We start from the raw sequence: 11,643 nt of genomic DNA on the forward strand, positions 1-11,643 counted from the left end.
TTTTTTGAGTTGGAGTCTCACTCTGTCGCCCAGACTGGAGTGCAGTGGCCACTCCTGGCCACCGCAGCCTCGACCTGCTGGGCTCCAGTGATCCTTCCGCCTCAGCCTTCCGAGTAGCCGGAATTACAGGCATGCGCTACCACGCCCGGCTGATTTTTTGATTTATTGTAGAGATGAGGTCTCGCTGCCCAGGCGGGTCTCGAACCCGCGGACTCATGCAATCCACTCACCTCAGCCTCCCAAAGGCGCGGGATTACAGGCTGAGCCACCGAGCCCGGCTTGATGTTTAACTTTCTGAGGAACCGCCACAGTGTTTCCCATAGCTGCTGTACCATTGTATATTTCCATCAGTGTATAAAGGTTCCAGTTTTTCCACATCCTCGCTAACACTTGTTATTGTTTGTTTTTATTTTTATTTTTTGAGATAGGATCTCACTCTGTTGCCCAGGTTGGAGTGCAGTGGCACAATCACAGCTCACTGCAGCCTTGACCTCCTGGGCTCAAGCAATTCTGCCTCAGCCTCCTGAGTAGCTGGGGCTACAGGTGCATATCACCACGCCCAGGTAATTTCTTTTTACATTTTTTTATAGAGATGAGGTCTTGCTGTGTTACTCAGGCTGATCTTGAACTCCTGGGCTCCACTCCGGCCTGTGTTTTATTTTAATTATCACCATTCTGGTGGGGGTGAAGTATTTAATTATGTTTTTATCCAGCCTATATATTTTATCATTTTTATGGTCAAATAATTTTTGGAAATTTTCTAACTTTAATAATACTGACTTTTTACATACTTTTCTCTTTGGAATTACTTCTTTGAAGAAATCCCTACGATGGGAATATAGGGTCAAATTATGGCTTTTGATATGTATTGACAAGTTACCTTCCTATTATTTTCAGTTATCTCCATCAGTGAATGAAGGCATGTAGCTATTACACATAGGTTTGTCAGCATTGGGTTTTATAATTTAAAAAATTTGTTAATTTGTATTAAAATGACACCTCATCACTTTTTTATTGTTATTTCAATTGACAGCACAGTAGGACTTCTTTTTTCCCACATTAGTTATGATTTCTTTTCTTAGATCAAATTAAATGTTGATGTCCTTTTTCTCTTGGAATTTTCTTGGTATTCTACATATTTGACTAATATTTTTCTTAATGTAGAATAGCTTTTAACTCTTTATATATTTTTTCTTCCTCACTCTTTGTGTGTTTTATAAACATTTAAAATACTTACAGGACCAGATTAGTTCGTTTTTTTCCTCTGTGCCTTTTACCCTTTTTTCCCCTTGCCATAAGAATATCTGAAGTCTTTCTGATCCACATGTATTTTCTTTTTCTTCATTTCAGCGTTTATATAACTCTGCAGCCTTCAAAGCTCGAACCAAAGCTCGAAGCAAATGTCGAGATAAGAGAGCAGATGTTGGAGAATTCTTCTAGATTTTCAGAATTTGAAGACTATTTTCTAATTTCATTTTTTTTTCTATTTCTAATGTATTTAAATTCTAGAGACAGTTTTTATCTTGGATTAACTTAGCTAACTTTTGTAGTAGGGGTTATTGCTTATAATTTAATGTACAGTATTGAAAATGGTGAGTTCTGATTAGTGAGTATTCTCTGTAAATATAATCAGTAAACATGAATAAAGTGTTTGTAATGTTCCGTTATTTTTTATTTATGAAATCAGCACATGTGAGATTTCACTTGATTTCATGATGGGGAAAATTATTAGCCAAGGTTTAATTGCTTACATTGTGGTTGTCAAAAATACAGATTTATTTTAATGATATATACATATAAGGTATTAACTTGTATCTTAGACAGAGTTCAATATATGATTTTTGGGATTCAGTTCCTCTGGAAAAGCTGCTATATTTTAAATGGAATGTAGCTTTTAAAATTGTCACTGAGAACAGCAAAGGAAATTACACCATGAAACCTTACAGCTGCACTTCAGCTATTGGGAATTCATGATGAATTAGCATGTGCCAGAAAGGTTGTTAACCTTAACCTCTGAGCATTAATGCTGCTGTGTGAGACCTTGTGCATTTTACTTTAAAAAAAAGATCTTTTCACAATGAAAGTGCTTTTTTCTAATAAAAGGAACATTCTTTATGGCTTCAAGATACAGAGTTAAAAATGCCCAAGCCAGGTAGGGAGTGAGGGGGACAAAGCTTTATTTGCATATTTGAAAACATTGAAATAGATGAAAAAAAGTCATAATATATAATTGGGATTTAAATGACTGGGTGCTTCGTTTATTGGTTGCCTCTATGAGGTGGTTTTTTTTTTCATTTTATGCATTTTGACAATGCATTAACAAGTAATTTGAATTTAAAAACACGAGTGCAAGCAACATGTGCAGTTTAGAATCCACAGACTTGTTTATTTGATACTCTTACTGTAGAAAACAGTGAGTAGGGAAGCAGATACACTGTAGGGAGAAGAACCAAATCATTTAAGGCATTTTTTTCCAAGCTAGTGTTCTTCCTCACCTAAATCCAAGCAGCTCTTGGAAGTCTGATTTCCCCCTAGGTGAAAAGCATGGTTTATGGAAAAGCTAGTTTATGACGTCTCTGTTGCTGAGTTCTATGCCTCGGTACCAGGACAGTGGAAAACAGGCTGTGATGTGTGTAGATCCTGGATTTGTGTGTTGCCACATGTATTCCAAGTAAGGTAGAGCTGTGGGAATGGGATTGTAAAGAGTGTTTCCCCCTACATTTCAATTTCATTTATGTATACATAATTTTAAATAAAAATGGATTTTATTAAAATGTTATATAAACATGGTTTAATAACCTTCCTTCAAGGCTCATAAAAAAAACCCTCACTCCATCCTTTGCTGTTCCTCAGTTCCATCCCAGGAGGCATTCAGCCTTCGGTGTTTCTTCTTTGAAATTTCTAATTAATATGCTTTATACGGTTCTTTCTCTGGTTTTTAGACATTTGTCAACTTCCTATTAGGACAGGAGATTTCTGCCCTTGTTTTCCATATGTTTTTGGTTAAGTCATCGTTATTTGCCTTGTTGTGATGCTATATGTGTGTTCACTACTGAACTAAATAGTTTACTGTGCTTACATTTTCATTCCCATACAACATTTTGTCTTGGAGTTGTCTCATTGACTTTCTGTGCACATCGCTAGTTCTTCCCAAACAGCCCCAGATGTGTAAAGCTTTTCTTGATGCTGTACTTGTTTTAGTCTACTTCATTCAAGTGTATAGCTGCTTTCCTGAGACAACATTATCATGTGGGGAACTTGTTTTCCTTCATCTTGAGTTGGATCCCACATTTTCTGGACCCCGGTCTTCATTAGTTTACCTTCCTTCAGTACTTTCTTGGGAATGGGTGCATGAGAGGTCAGTTATTTTGAAACTTAATATTTCTGAAAAATAATTTGCCTGGTATATGAAATTCCAGGTAGAAAATCAAATTTGGAATTTTTGAAAAATCTAATTGACAATTGTATTTAAATTATTTGAAAGCATCTCTATTCTAATGAGTAAAATCTTGAGACATCTGATGGGATGTTTGGTTTTCTCAGAATCTCTGTCTCTAATGTTCTAAAATTGTATAATACAGAGTTTTAGTGGGCTTGGCAATCTGCAAAGCAACCTTGAGTTCTTAATGTCTCCCTCCTCCCTCTCCTCCCTTCCCCCCATTTTCTTTGTTCTGTAACTTTGTTAGGGAGTGGAGCTTCTAAATTGAGGCTTAGGTCTTTTTATTTATTATCATCATTCATGTTTTTCTTTCTGGGATATTTTCTAGTGCAATTCTCCAGTCTTACTGTAGCATTTTACTTTTGGCTAACATCATTACCTGCCTGTATATAGCTCCACGTTTCACTCTTACCTCCAAATCCTAGGCCTGCCTGAATTCTACAGGGTCGGTCAGCTTGCTTATCAGTGCTAGTCCTGCTAAGGCATATACCACTCTTCTCTCTTTCTCATGTTCAATACATTTGTTGAACTTTTTCGAATTTATACATGAAAAACTTGCTATTCATGCAATTAATGGATAATTGCTGGACAAGGATTACTGGAGATTCAATGTATAGGAATGCTTGAGATTTCTTGAAAGTAGTTAAATGCTGTGTGATATAGGTCAGTTGTTCACTGCTCGATTCTTGGTTAATCTTGCTGGTTTGAAGAAATTTGAGGGTTCCTGCTCAGTTTATTTTGAGGCTCAAGCATTCATTTTGGAGCATTCAACATCTGTGACTCAAGTCTTGGATTGTATTTGTTGAATTTTGGGGGAGTGAATCTAAATATTCTGAGATACAATATTTAAAAAACAAAAACAGCTGGACATGGTGCCTCACACCTGTAATCCCAGAACCTTGGTAGCCTGAGGTGGTTGGATGGCTTGAGCCCAGGAGTTCCAGGCCAACCTAGGCAACGTAGTGAGGCCACATCACTACAAAAAAGTAGCTGGGTGTGGTGGTGCATGCCTGTAGTCCTGGCTACTTGGGATGCTGAGGGTGGGGGTGGGGGGAATCACCTGAGCCCAGGAGATGAAGGCTGCAGTGAGTGAGCCATGAAGATGCCACAACCCTTCAGCCTGGGCGACAGAAGTCTAACTGGCCCCAAAGCCAGTTTCATCCCCTCACTGGTGTAAAGTATAGCTGAATTCAGACTTTGATGTGAGACTTGGGTTTAAATCTCATCCCTGCCACTTATAATCAGTATGTCCTTCAACAATTAAACTCCTTCGTTTCCATTTTCTTTATGCCTGAGGGCGGTTACTATTTCACAGGGTTTAAAGTTACAGGAGAGATGAAAAACAGTAAACGCTCAAAAATGAGGGGATTACTTCAATTATTTCTTCAAAGGACAGATGGTTTAAGATAGATCAGGAAGTGTGTGTGTGTGTGTGTGTGTGTGTGTGTGTGTGTACTGAGCATGATAATAGCACTTTCATTTGAAAAAACATTTTCATTTGTCAGAGAAATTTGGCCTAGCTTTTTAATGTATAATACATTTCTGAGAAAACAGTTACTAGTTTTTTGTCTTCCTCCAAGAACTGGTCCTTGAGTACAGATGAGGCTTAAGAAAATGGCATTCCCTTTTCTCAAAAGCAGAGTGAGGTCCCTATGGAATATAGGTGTAAACAGAATTTTGTGGAGCACACATTTTCTAACTCTCATGAAAGATGTTTCAAGAATGAATAAGGCCCATGTAGTCATGGCAGTAGAAGGTGGGATTATGAAGGACTGCATATCTGTTTACAGCCTAGCCAAAGGAATACTGCTGGGATAATTACGCCCTGGGATCTGGGATCCAGGGCTAGTGGGGTCGCAGATCTCCCTGTCTCTGTAGCATCTTTTATGTACACCAGAGGGCAGAAGCTCCTTAGCATGTATGTGAGGGAACCACACAAGTGAAAGGCTGACACTCCCGAAAAAGAAGGTTGTGCAAAACTCACAGAATAAAGCCTTTGTCAAGGAAAAGGACGTTGATGAGATGAAATGCTTCCTTCACCAGCAGTGGGGTGGTCACCATGAAATCTCCCACTCACACTCACTTTTTATGGCTACTGGAAGCCCTAGAAGTCTGACTTGCCATCATCCTAGATATGTCACACCATCTTCTGTCTCTGGTTATTGCAGTTCTCTGCTTGGTCTGGAATCCTTGAAAGTCAGTTGTCACAGTGGCAGCCCCGGCCTGCTACAGCATGTTTATATATGGGAGCACACCACGCCAGAAGTGCTAGAAGTGTGTTGGTTTACACAGTTGTTTCTGCCAAATAAGGACATTAACTTCAGTCCAGTAAGAACCTCGTCAGTGACCAACTAAATCAGGGCATAATGCTTTGTTGTTTTCTTTTAAAAGCATAGTTTTAGTAATAAATTTATTAAAAACCTTAGACATTATGAAAAATTTCAATGTTTAGAAGCTTACACTGCTTGGCTAAATTAACACTAAATATAGACCAACAGTTTCATGCTGAGGTTTATGAGTCTCACAGCAGTAAAGAAAGAACTACAGTATTTGTAGGAAGTTGTGCAGTGGCTCCTGAATAATTAGGTTTTTTTCCTGATAACCTAGCAGTCAAAGCTCACATTTTTGTAAGTAATTTGCATGCTCTTACTCTATTGAGACTGAATTATGATTCTTGAGTCTGGGAAGTTTTTGTTGCATGTGCTCTGTGCTTTTCACTCTGGATAGAAATGATTTAGACTTGATTTTAAAAATTACTTCCTGAATATGAAGAGGCATTGACTCGGAAATGGAATTAAAGAACAAATTACCATGACTCACTCAATAAAGCTTCTTATTAGCTTTGAATTAAGCCCTATTAGGATAATTCTGATTTTTGTGGCAAGCAATACTGGTGTGAGTTATATTTCTATGGTTTGATACCAAGCACCTGTGGGAAGAAAATAAAGCACAAAACAGTTTTTCATAGACAACTATCTTTGTCAGAATATTTATTTGTAAGTAGTCAAATGATTTTTAACTGACAAAAAGAATCAGCTGTTAGTAGAGAAAAATGAAATTACTTACATTTTTCAGCTCAAGGTATTAGAAAGGGTTTTGTTAAAGGGATGCTGTTAACCAATCTTGGTAATTAAGCAAATAAACACACAGGGGCTGGGAAGAAAGTTGAGCCGTGTGATGCAGAATTGCTGGTAACACTGGCTTCTCCAGCCTTGTTGGTTGTTCCCAGATGCCCTCATTTGGAGATGCCAAAGATAGCAATCACTGGGTGTCAAACAGCTGTGGATCCTGGTTTCAGGGCCATGTGATGTTGTATCCATTTACTAGTAGACTTATGAGTCATTTGCAAGTCATTTGCAGGCTCCTGGAGGCCCTGAACAACAACCAATTCAATTTTCTCTGCTAGTTCTTTATTTTTCCATTTGCATGTTACGGTTCATTTAAAAATATGTTGAAATAGATATATTTACATTGTGATTTCACTCACTCTAAAGAAGATAGTCTCAGCACTTCATATCTAACTCTAGGTTGTTGTCTTAGTTTTTTGGAGTTACCTTTTGAAAAGATAGCAAGGTCAGTACTTTGGAGATTTTATTAGCTGTACTCATAAAGTGGTTAAGATTTTTTAGCTAGTTCTCTACTTTGTAAATATTGATTAAGCCTCAGTATGGGATCTAGGCAACAGCAGTCACACTCCTGAAGGGGAAATTAAGACTCAAGGATATTAAGTCAGAGTTCAAAAATGAACCATGTGTCAGTCACCATGCCTAAAATAGAAGCTGTGTTTGAAACACTGGTCCTATGATGTGGCACACATAACTTTTATTCCTGGACAAATAATAGTGTTTGGCCAAAGAGTATAAAAAGATGACAAAATAGAAAAGACTTCTAGGATAATTGTTTTAAAGTCTGTGATCATGCATCAGTCAATACTTTGGGGTCTTGGTTTTATCTACAAAAGGATATAATCTGATTGATTTCTAAGGTTCCTTTTCTCTGCTGCTTTTATTTTTTAATTGTCATAACAAGTCATTTTCTAAGGAATGCTCTGTGTGGTATATTTGGAAGTTAGTAATATCAATATCTAAAGTGCTGTAGTCTTATCTTGTTCTAAAATTTCAGAGTTAAAATTAAAATTCCAGGATAACTGAAACACACTTTTTAATTTTAACTCTGAAAAAAATTTAAATTAGTCTATGACTTTTTGAGATCACTGTTTTTCTTAGCTAGAGCGCTGGGAACACATTTTTCATAAGTACCGATAACTTTCAGGTATTACTGGGAAATTACTAGTTTTGATATTTGAGAGTGCAGTTTAAACTGTTTAGTAAATGGCTGATTTTTTATAGGTATATACCTTTTTTTATTCTGAATTTGCTTGCTCTTAACTATATTTCTCTTCATTCTGTAGCTGGTTATTAAAGAAAAAATTTTTAAAATGGTAACAGTAAGTAAATAATGTGTTGCCACATGTAGGCAGACACAATAATCATTGCATTGACTTTACTGGAGTCCAGATAAACATCACATGAGGATTTTTACTCTCAATCTTATTTCTGTTAGTATGCTTATTATTAACTGCTTCCAGTTCTTTTGAAAAGAATGAGGTTTGAGGATTTAAATCCTAAATAAATATCCTAGGTATTTCAACTTAAAAGTTACCGGCTACTAAACCTGGCACTGGGCAGTTGAAGACTAGAGTTGGTACCTACTGTAAGGAATTTTTTTTTTTCAGTCCACTGGAGAAGTCAAAGACGCTAGCAACTAAACGCACTAAAATACTATAGAAGAAAGCACAGGATCCAGCAAAGACACAAAGTCAGGTTGGTTCTCTCCTCGTAGGGGAGGTGATGTTTGAGCTAAATTTTAAGAGAAGATTAGGAAGGTGTGCGGAAAACAAAAGTAGCCCAAGGGAAAACTCAATGAATGTGGAATAAAAGGCCTGATTCCAGCTCTGCTATGAGTTTAAATGTGTAATCTCGGACATTTACCTCTCTGACCTTGAATGTCCTCATTTGTGGAAAGGATGAGGGCTAGACCAGAGCATGTTTAACATACTTTCCAGATCAAATATTAGACTCTTCATGAAAGGAGATAGCCATGAAAGAGAAAGCTTTTTTAGTATTTGGAATTTGTCTTTCTAGGGCCTTCTTTTCACATAATTAAATGGCCACAAGTTTCCTGTTGTGCTAGAGAGATATGTTCATGTAGAACTTTTTTTTGAATTGGAGTCTTACTCTGTCACCCAGGCCAGAGTGCAGTGACATGCTCATGGCCACCCCAGCGTCGACCTGCTGGGCTCCAGCGATCCTTCCACTTCAGGCTTCCAAGTAACTGGCATGCGCTACCACGCCTGGCTAATTTTTGATTTATTGTAGAGACGAGGTCTTGCCAAACTGCCAGGGCTGGTTTCGAAACCACAGGCTCAGGCTATCCACTTGTCTTATCCCCCCAAAGTGCTGGGATTACAGGCTGAGCCACCGAGCCCGGCCAGAACTTTTTTTTAATCTCTTTAGGATTTTTAGTGCTGCTTGAAGTTGTGCTGTCATTAGTGAGTATTACCTTTAATGTGAACCTCAATGTAGTAGACTATTTTGTGTTGCTACAAAAGGAATACCTGAGACTGGGTAATTCATAAAGAAAGCCAGGAGCGGTGTCTCACACCTATAATCCTAGCACTTTGGGAGGCCGAGGTGAGAGGATTGTCTGAGCCCATGGGTTCGAGACCAGCCTGGACAACTTGGCGAGACCTTGGCTCTACAATAAATAAAAAAAATAGCTGGGCATGATGGAGCAGGCCTGTAGTTCCAGCTACTTGGAAGGCTGAAGTGGAAAGATCACCTGAGTCTCCCAGGTCAAGTCTGTGGTGGCCTTGAGCGTGTCACTGCACTCCAGTTTGGGTGACAGAGTGAGACTCCAACTTAAAAAAAAAGGTAATAAAGAAGAGAGGATTATTTAACTCACAGTTCTGCTGACTGTACAAGAAGCATAGAGCTGGTGAGGCCTCAGGAAGCTTACAATCATGTCAGAGGGGAAGGGAAGCCATGCAAGAGAGAGAGTGCAAGGGAGATGCTAGGCTCTTTTAAAACCAGCTCTCTGCCGGGCTCGATGGCTCAGCCTGTAATCCCGCGCTTTGGGAGGCTGAGGTGAGTGGATTGCCTGAGCTCGCGGGTTCGAGACCCACCTGGGCAGTGAGACCTCATCTCTACAATAAATCAAAAACAGCCAGGGGTGGTAGCGCATGCCTGTAATTCCGGCTACTCGGAAGGCTGAGGCGGAAGGATCGCCGGAGCCCAGCAGGTCGAGGCTGCGGTGGCTGGGAGTGGCCACTGCACTCCAGTTGGGCGACAGAGTGAGACTCCAACTCAAAAAAAAAAAAACAAAAACCAAAAACCAGCTCTCACGTGAGTTAATGGAAAGAATGAGAACTCACTCATTATCAAGGGATGTGGGGGCACCAAGTCATTCATGCAGGATCTACCTCATGACCCAAACACCACTCACTAGACCCCACCTCCAACACTGGGGATCACATTTCAACAGGAGATTTGGAGGGGACAAATATCCAAATTATATCATTCAATTTTAAAGTGCTTATATAAATGATCTCACTTTAAGGCAAATCCAGATGGAAGATATCTTAGAGGCTCAGAAGTCTAGCAGAATCCCTCTCTATAGTATCTGAGTTTGCTAAGTACTTTTTTTTTGAGTTGGAGTCTCACTCTGTGGCCCAGGCTGGAGGGCAGTGGCATGCTCACGGCCACCACAGCGTTGACCTGATGGGCAGGTGATCCTTCTGCTTCAGCTTTCCAAGTAGCTGGAACAATAGGCATGTGCCACCACACCTGAATAATTTTTTTATTTACTGTTGAGATGAGGTCTCGCCAAGCTGGTTTTGAATCCGTGGTCTCAGGCAAACCTCTCACCTGGATCTCCCAAAGTGCGGGATTATAGGCAAGAGCCACTGTGCCCAGCCTGGTAATTACTTTTTAACTAAAATTGTTAAAGAAATATTCTATTAACTAAGGATAAACTAATAGGTATTTCAATTTAATTTTTAGGATTAATAATATCAATTTATTATCATTACCCATGAAGTAGAAATAAATATGACAATGATCCAGAAGAGGACCTTTTTAAAAAGACTTTTACCCCAAGAATTTCCTTCAAAAGAATTTTATCCTGGCTGGGTGCTGTGGCTCACGCTTGTAATCTCAGTACTTTGGGAGGCTGAGATGAGAGGATTGCCTGAGCCCACGGGTTCGAGACCAGCCTAGATACTTCTCGAGACCCCATTTCTACAATAAATCTAAAAATTAGTCAGGTGTGGTAGCACGTGACTGTAGTTCCGGCTACTTGGAAGACTGAGACAGAGGGATCGCCTGAGCCCAGTGGGTCGATGCTGGGGTGGCTGTGAGTGTGTCACTGCACTTAAGCCTGGGCGATGGGGTGAGACTCCAACTCAAAAAATAAAAAAAGAAAAGAATTTTATCCTCCCCCACTCCCAGTTTTATGTTTTGTCTTCCTGATAGTAGAATATAGGAAAAATTTTAAAAGTTTGCTAAGATTTTTGTTGGGGATTCACAGCCATCTAATGGCTGAAGGAGACACTTGAGTATAAGAACTCATGGGCCACATTGAGGGAGAGTATAAAACTTACAACTTTTTATTACAATTAGACTGCTTCACAGTAATATTCTCTTCTTCTTTCAGAAAATTTTATGGCCAAAGCTCACAAGCTTAATTTTGTCTTTCTATTATATTTATACCTATTCTTTTTGCACAAAGGATTTGCGGCATTTCACCAGAATATGAACAGGGCAATAAAAGAGAAAAATTTGAAAATCAATTACAACATAAAAACCAGGTCCAGAGAAAATACAGGCAGAATGGAAAAATCTGAGGAGTAAAGTACATTTGCAGATATGCCTGGAATAAACATGTATAATTCTTATACTTGGGCCACACATACTTGACTCTGAGCTTCCTGGTAAACAAAACAAAAAGAATAATTACAAAGTTGTCCACAAAAGGAAATATTTTCTTCTGGATAAGAAAGGCTTTTCTAGACCCTTAGTTGAGAACTGTGTTTGAGGGTGGTTCTTTATATGCCTGTCTGGTTTCCTGCTGGCTGTGAATTTTATGAAGTTGAGCTCACTAACTTAACCTCTTGTTTTTAACATCAGTGTTTTTTTCCAGGGAAA

At 39.0% G+C, this 11,643-nt stretch overlaps 1 protein-coding gene across 1 annotated transcript in view; it reads left to right on the forward strand.

Annotated features, from left to right (window-relative positions):
- The window catches only part of IFRD1 (interferon related developmental regulator 1), a 22,758-nt gene extending 21,096 nt beyond the window's left edge, over window positions 1-1,662 (forward strand). Inside the window, exon 12 of the mRNA XM_008063091.2 lies at window positions 1,351-1,662. Within this exon, the coding sequence (XP_008061282.1) occupies window positions 1,351-1,440 (90 nt within the window). The 3' untranslated portion in view covers window positions 1,441-1,662. The remainder of the gene's footprint in view (window positions 1-1,350) is intronic.
- Window positions 1,663-11,643: the final 9,981 nt, after the last annotated feature.

This window comes from Carlito syrichta, unplaced genomic scaffold (assembly GCF_000164805.1).
Source record: "Carlito syrichta isolate Samal-C Ts95f unplaced genomic scaffold, Tarsius_syrichta-2.0.1 Scaffold306577, whole genome shotgun sequence".
Lineage (NCBI taxonomy): Eukaryota > Metazoa > Chordata > Mammalia > Primates > Tarsiidae > Carlito > Carlito syrichta.